Genomic DNA, 7,820 nt, shown 5'->3' with positions numbered 1-7,820 from the left:
ATTACAGGCAATTTTAACCTTTATATAGATTGTTTTAATTTAGTAATAAATTGATAATGTATATTTTAACCAATGTATAACATGTTTTTATTTATACAATCAAAGTGATCATAGGACTGATCGCTCCCTGGTGTGTTTGCGGTACTATGTAGTACCGTGGGCATGCCAGGCATTTGTACATTAATGGCTTGTCTGGGCCATGTAGGTGACACATTGGTACTTTACGTACGACGGATGACGGATGAAGGAGAACATTGGGGACTACCGTTCCAAAACAACAACCAACATACGTTTCACTCCACTACTCGAGCTCGGCGGCTGTATTTAACAACCAGATGGATCATCTCCCATGATCCCAATCTAACTACCACCTTGTGGTTAAATACCTATTATCTATGGAGTCTACTTATAATTATAGGAACCAAAACACACCTAGGTGTGTATACTGGAGCCCTAAAAAGCTCACTATAGCAATACCTTTCACCACTGGCCGGAATGGCCTCCCGTGACTCGAGGGGGGGGGGGGGGGGGGACGGGTATGCCGGAAGTAGGGCGGTAGGGCGTTGGCGATTGGGTGTTAGGGATAGGGCTAGGTTTGTCCGGCCTCCCCTGCCCGCCCTCCACTTGCCGCGGGGATCCGGCCCGGTTCGGTGGTGTATATATTCCACCCGGGTGTTGGACCGCGAACCAGGATTGTGCGCAATGCCCACCCCGATCGTTAACCTTTTTCCTCCAGGGCTTAAAAATATTAATAAATATTGGTAATTTCGGAAGCCCAGTCAAAATTGGTGTCAACTAAATACATTACATAATGAACAATACCATTTACTTATTAATTTTGGCCGACACACACAAAATAATGGTTAAAATCCCAATGTTTAGTGTAAGATTCAAAATTGGCCCCTTTTTTACAACCCCTCTGCCCCTGGTCAAACCACTGGCCTTGCCAGAGGTAGGACCAGGGGGAGACATGCCTGAACCCTAGTGGACATAGGCATGCTAAAACTAGTGTCACGGTCACCTGTTTGAATCGTTTGTTGTCACTAAATATAGTAGTCTAAGTAGAGGCGGGCGGATAAAGGGTTTTTCTTGTAGGTCATACAACTTATTATAGTCTATCCCACCCTGCTACAAAAATGTTTTGTGTTAATAACTTCAGTTTGGTTTGACGTACGAAGAATCGGCTCCATAGGCATACGGGCTCTCATTTTTGTAGGGGGTGCAGGCTGTGTTTTTGCCCGAATTAAACGAGAATGCCCGATTCTGATTAACAACATTTATTCACATTAGCATTACTACCAAACAGCTATATAAGGTTGTAAACGAATGGCTACGCATTTTTACATGGATTAAAACTAACTTTGAGGGCAAAATAATGGAAATACATGGTAAAGGTCTCAGGTTAGCACGTTTTTCCCGAATCTCTATGATTTTTGCCCGAATTTGAGGTTTTGCTCCAGAAGTAGCGGCTCAGAAACAAATAACGTGTAGTAAATTCATTGGTATGGAAAAAGGCGTTGCCTGTTGGACGGACTATAATTCGTTTTCGTTATAAAAACATTTCCCCTGTCTTGGACACACCCGCCCACCAATTCAGAGTGAGTGCCTAACACAGACGTGCTTGAACCTAGCTTCGGTGGATGTAAATGCGTGTCAAAATTGGTTGACTGATCGATTAATTGATCAGGGGCGGTGCAGACGGTGGCCGTACCACTTTTCTTTCTGTTTTTTTTTTGTTTTTGTTTTTTTGTGTGGGTTATATGTCTGTTGTATTCTTTACAGGTGAATTTGAAAGGAGAGTCTTCCTAAGTTCAACCAGCTAACGTTTCGCTAATGTTTGCAAACTATTTGATTGGTTCCCAACGTGGCCATTTGGTTTACTGTGAAACGTATAAACCAGTCTTGGGGACGTTTTTCTGCTCGGCCTGGCTGAACGCAGCCGTAGCACTATTTTTTTACACCGTGCCGCTCCTGTTGATTATCACGTTCAATTTATAATTCACCTTCTGTTTGATGGTGTTATTGTGACAGAGTTCTGCTCTTTAAGGTGGCTGACTCGGGGGAACATGAACGACTCGATCTTACGCGGGGGGGGGGGGGGGGGGGGGGGACTGGGAGTCTTCTGCTTCACCTAGGAGATGGTCCCATAGGAAGCCAAACATTATTGGTAAGTTAGTAACTTACAGGTAAGGCGGTAAGGCCTATTTGAAGACACCACGAGTGGAGGATGCGAGATAATGTACCCCCTGCCCCTTCCCCCATATTTTAAATATATGTGTTTTGCTGCATTTTGTGGCATTTTGAAGCCGAAATATGTTTCAATGACGATATTAAATTTCAAGCAGGATTAACGACACTCTTATACATTAGGTCTGTGTGTTGATTTGTTTGTTTTTCTTTGTCTTGTTTTAGGTTTTTTCCTCTCACTGCTTATTTATTTGTTTTTGTGTTGTTGTTGTTTCGTTTTGGGATTGTGCATATACAATATCGCTTGCTACTAATGGAAAAATGTAGCGGGTTTCCTCTCTAAGACTAAAATTACCAAATGTTTGACATCCAATAAATCAATGTGTTTTAGTGGTGTCGTTAAACAAAACAGACTTTTAAACTTTTATTTGTTGTTGTTGTCGGTGGTGTCGTGATTAAGCCATTGGACATAATGGTAGGTAGGCTTCCACCCAGAGCGAGTTTTAACGACTCAGTGGGTAGTTGTAAGACTACTACACCTTCTTCTCTCTCACTAACCACTAACAACTAACCCACTGTCCTGGACACCCAGTCCAGATAGTCGAGGTGTGTGCCCAGGACGGCGTGCTTGAACCTTAATTGGATATAAGCACGAAAATAAGTTGAAATAAATGAAATGAATGTTGTTCTTTGTTGGGTTGGGGTTTTTTATTGTTTGTTTTTTTGTTGTTGTTGTTTTTGTTGTTTTTTTTGGGGGTTTTTTTTGGGGGGGGGATTATTCAAGGGTAGGTCGAATATTGATCAGGTGAAAGCCTTACTGGCCTTATTACTTTTAAAACATGACTTTGTGAGGGATGGGAAGGAACATTACCGCCCGCCGAAGTATGCATCTTAATACTCGACCATGTAGCGATTAATGGTTCATATACACCAGTTCGTCAACCAATGTTTTAAAACACGTTTTCTGCTTTTCTTAAAGCCGCACGCCCTAGTTCCATCCAGCGAAAATAAATTATAATTTGGTTAATCTACAAACCTGTAACACACTTAGATCACGTTTTTATCAAATGGAGTGAAAAAGCAGGTTTTATATCGATAAATACCATGGGAATCCCCATGTCCCAATTGCTTGAAATAATTTTGAAAGTTAGTATTCTGATGTCACCGGTAGATGTCGCTCGAAGCACAACAATGCCTACGTCACGACAAATTTCAAAGAGTGCGCACAGTTTTGGGGTGCGTTCCTTTCACCTCTCCTGGACATGTTCCAACTGTTCTGTCCTGGTTGTATCCCCTCTCCGGATACCGTAAGACTTATCAAAATTATTGGTTTTAAGGGTTTGTAACGTTTTGTATTGAGACACTTACTTGTCTGAACTTTATTGTTACTGAAAATGTTCACGAACTGTGAAGAAAAATCTCACAAATGAACAACAAGCAAACGACAACAGATCGGATGTTGATTGCGCGAACCGTGCACGAGAAAACAAACCAAACCAAAATGATAACGGTCACGTGGTATACCAACGTCTGTGACGTTTACACAGGAAGATTCCCTCTAAAAATAGATTGGACCTCGCTTGGATAACGTTTTTTTCTCGAGTGCGCGCGGCTTTTTAAGAAATACAAAAAATGCATTTCGTGGTTTTACAAACATCAGGATTACCAGGATTACCAAAAAGCACTTCAGGTGAATGGAAATGTGTATTCTAAATAATAAAATGTAAGTAAAGTGCAATTTTATTTGTGAAAAAAATGGGTTTAATAGCGAAAAACAACGCCGTAATGGTTAACAACTAGCCGTGACTAGGGCGTGTCCCTTTAAGTCAGTTATATTTATTGTTTATATCACTGAAACTTATACCTTTCTTTTCAATTTTAAGATCTAATGGTCTGTCCTCGTCGGCGCTAGTCAGTCCATACCAGGGGCTTAATTCTCTAAACTCTTGCAACTCATTTGCAATTTCGCAGTGCAGTGAAAACTATTTGTATTTTATATTTTGTTGATAATCATCATATTACTGTAGGTCAGGTAACTGAACTTCAACTAACCTTCCTGCAGGTCAGGGCCCCGTTCCACGAAAGAGTTGTAGCTAAGGTTAATTGTAGTGACTTACGGTGAATTTTACAACTGGCACCGTAAACTTTACAGCCGTTCCACAAAGCAACCTTACGGTAGTCGAAAGTTCCCCATTAATGATTAAAATATTCTTTACAAAGAAGTATGAATTAGTTAAATAATGAATTGGTTACCGACTTTTCGGAACATCTTAGGTGTATTCATTGGTATCGGACATCCATGGAGTAACTTTGTCAGTTTATTTGCGTGTGTGTGTGTGAAGACTTTCCCATGCTCCTATACCACTAAGGCTTCGAGCATGTCCACCCCGGGTTCGGTCTCTGGAGGCCAGGGGCCCAATCCGGGACATGTTTATTTGCTAAGCGATTATTGCCGAATGCATAAGACATGAGAGTTATCTCCCGTATTTTCGTGTGAAAGTCGTATGGCCTAGAATGTTTTTTCATCGAACGCCGAGTTTTATAAAAGTTTTTTGCTATATATTAGATCCATTTTTATACAAAATGTTAGTATCCTTCTTAGAAAATGACCAAATCATCATTTAACTGCCATTTGACAGCTACGTTAATGGCTTACAACTGCCTCGTACCTATTGTAAATTTTCACAGTAATTTACGACGATAGTAAGCTACGTCGCGTCGTGGAACGGGCTGGCGATTGTAGACAAACATTAAGGTCGCGTTGGTAGGTATTTACGGCGATAGTAGTACTAAGATCGCTTCGTGGAACGGGGCCCAGGTCAGTGCACTTTAACTTACATCTATGCAGGTCAGGTCAGGTCAGGTCACATCAGGTCCGGCCACTGCACTTCAACTAACCTTTCTGCAGGTCAGGTCAGATCAGTGCACTTCAACTCACCTTTCTGCAGGTCAGGTCAGGTCAGATCAGTGCACTTCAACTCACCTTTCTGCAGATCAAGTCAGGTCAGATCAGTGCACTTCAACTCGCCTTCCTGCAGGTCAGGTCAGTGCACTTCAACTCACCTTTCTGCAGGTCAGGTCAGTGCACTTCAACTCACCTTTCTGCAGGTCAGGCCAGGTCAGTGCACGTCAACTCACCTTTCTGCAGGTCAGATCAGGTCAGGTCAGGTCAGCCCAGATCAGTGCACTAACATACCTTTCTGCAGGTCAAGTCAGGTCAGGTCAGTGCACTTCAACTCACCTTTCTGCAGGTCAGGTCAGTGCACTTCAACTCACCTTTCTGCAGGTCAGGTCAGTGCACTTCAACTCACCTTTCTGCAGGTCAGGCCAGGTCAGTGCACGTCAACTCACCTTTCTGCAGGTCAGATCAGGTCAGGTCAGGTCAGCCCAGATCAGTGCACTAACATACCTTTCTGCAGGTCAAGTCAGGTCAGGTCAGTGCACTTCAACTCACCTTTCTGCAGGTCAGGTCAGTGCACTTCAACTCACCTTTCTGCAGGTCAGGTCAGTGCACTTCAACTCACCTTTCTGCAGGTCAGATCAGTGTACTTCAACTAACCTTTCTGCAGGTCAGGCCAGGTCAGTGCACGTCAACTCACCTTTCTGCAGGTCAGATCAGGTCAGGTCAGCCCAGATCAGTGCACTAACATACCTTTCTGCAGGTCAGGTCAGGTCAGTGCACTTCAACTCACCTTTCTGCAGGTCAGGTCAGTGCACTTCAACTCACCTTTCTGCAGGTCAGGTCAGTGCACTTCAACTCACCTTTCTGCAGGTCAGATCAGTGTACTTCAACTAACCTTTCTGCAGGTCAGGCCAGGTCAGTGCACGTCAACTCACCTTTCTGCAGGTCAGATCAGGTCACGTCAGCCCAGATCAGTGCACTAACATACCTTTCTGCAGGTCAGGTCAGGTCAGTGCACTTCAACTCACCTTTCTGAAGGTCAGGTCAGTGCACTTCAACTCACCTTTCTGCAGGTCAGATCAGGTTAGGTCAGCCCAGGTCATTGCACTTCAACATACCTTTCTGCAGGTCCGGTCACTGCACTTCAATTCTTCATCTGGTATTCCATCCAAGTCGGTATCCCGGAAACACATCTTCCCATCCCCAGCATAGCCGACTGCACACTACACACAAAACAAAAGAAAGGAATATCAGATTAACGACAGCTCAGCAGTTTTAAAGCACAGCGATTTGATGTCTAATACATGGTGATTTCAACACAGATATAGAGAGCAAACCCAATGTTGACACACATACTACTCCTACCGACAAAAACAGCAAGATATATGTTAAATGCATTTTGTTAAATTATTGGGACAGTACATACCACGGTCCTTGATTTAATCCTACCATACAACTACTGAGCTACATGACTATTCACTAAATAGAAAACAAAAGGAAATTGTTCTAGGGGTTAATGGCTTGACGTGAAAAAAGCAACCCACTGCTTAACAGTCCAGGCAAAGGTTCTAATGTATAGATAGTCTTTTTGCTTCAAAAGACAACCGATGAATTGTCATGTACATCTATAATCATTAATGCTAAAGTGCATATAACAAATATATCATTACGTTGTAAATTCATACCAGCTCACATATCATCCAGCCAGGGCCGTAGCTAGCTAAAACAAATAAGTGGGGAGGTAGTACAAAAACAACCAAGGCATCATCTACAGGTAGACACAAAGGGGGTGCAAAATAACCTGATCGTACTTCCGTTCTTACCTGACATATGTAGCCGTCTATACCGCGACGTTTTACACATTTTGCATTTTTATGGCACCGTGTCGTGCCGTCTGGACAGAGTACTCCTTCAGGTGTGCAGCCAACTGTCTGGTCGCCTTGGAAACCGGGCAGACACCTTCCACATGCATACGAACCCTGAAAGGCGGAAAGAAATGAATATGGCGCAAATTCCATTTTGTCCGTAATCCGTGTATTCGAAATGCGTAATCCGTGTATCCGAAATGCGTAATCCGTGTATCCGCAATGCGTAATCCGTGTATCCGAAATGCGTAATCCGCGGCAATCACTTTCCATGCAAATAGGTCAAGTAGATTCTTTTTACGTGTCTCTTGTGCGTCTGCGTATCCGATCATTCTATGCATTATGAATTACGTATACGCATATGGATTAGAATCTAGAAAAAAGTCACAGGTAAAAAATAAACACAGGGAAAAAAAGGTCATAAGAAACAAAAAACCTCTTAATTAAAAAATGTATTAGACAATGAAACAGATCAAACACATTTTGTCACTGAGAGTTTTTGTCAATGTTCTTTGTTTTCAATGTTGGTGGTTTGAGCATGGTTGTGGGCTTGAAGTTGCCTCTGGGTGCTCTACAAACCCACCCTAATCAATAACTTCAGTAAGTCACCGCCCCTGCAGAGTATGAAGCCACTTTCTTTTAATTTAGCCACATTCAATACTCTGCAAACCCATACATTTTGTTACGTAAAAATTGTAACTTTTTTCTTGTGATTTCTTTTTTCCTATACTAAATTGTGACCTTTTTTACTGTGAATTTTTTTTCCAGCCACCACGGATCGCAAACAAATCTTACGGCTACAGTGCTCACATCAAAGAATTTTTAAAAAGAAAAAAATAATAAATGAAAAAAAAGTCGTGTCCAAG

General features: G+C 42.4%; 1 protein-coding gene across 1 annotated transcript in view; it reads right to left on the bottom strand.

Moving 5' to 3' along the window:
• The window catches only part of LOC121383155 (cartilage oligomeric matrix protein-like), a 67,653-nt gene that overhangs the window by 25,907 nt on the left and 33,926 nt on the right, over positions 1–7,820 (bottom strand). The window contains exons 11-12 of the mRNA XM_041512986.1: positions 6,913–7,068; positions 6,208–6,312 (exon numbers count right to left, since the gene is read on the bottom strand). Of these exons, the coding sequence (XP_041368920.1) occupies positions 6,208–6,312; positions 6,913–7,068 (261 nt within the window). The remainder of the gene's footprint in view (positions 1–6,207; positions 6,313–6,912; positions 7,069–7,820) is intronic.

Source organism: Gigantopelta aegis, chromosome 2, assembly GCF_016097555.1.
Source record: "Gigantopelta aegis isolate Gae_Host chromosome 2, Gae_host_genome, whole genome shotgun sequence".
In the NCBI taxonomy this organism is placed as follows: Eukaryota; Metazoa; Mollusca; class Gastropoda; order Neomphalida; family Peltospiridae; genus Gigantopelta; species Gigantopelta aegis.
Note: the sequence above shows the minus strand (reverse complement) of the source record. Positions and strands in the feature narration are given on the sequence as shown.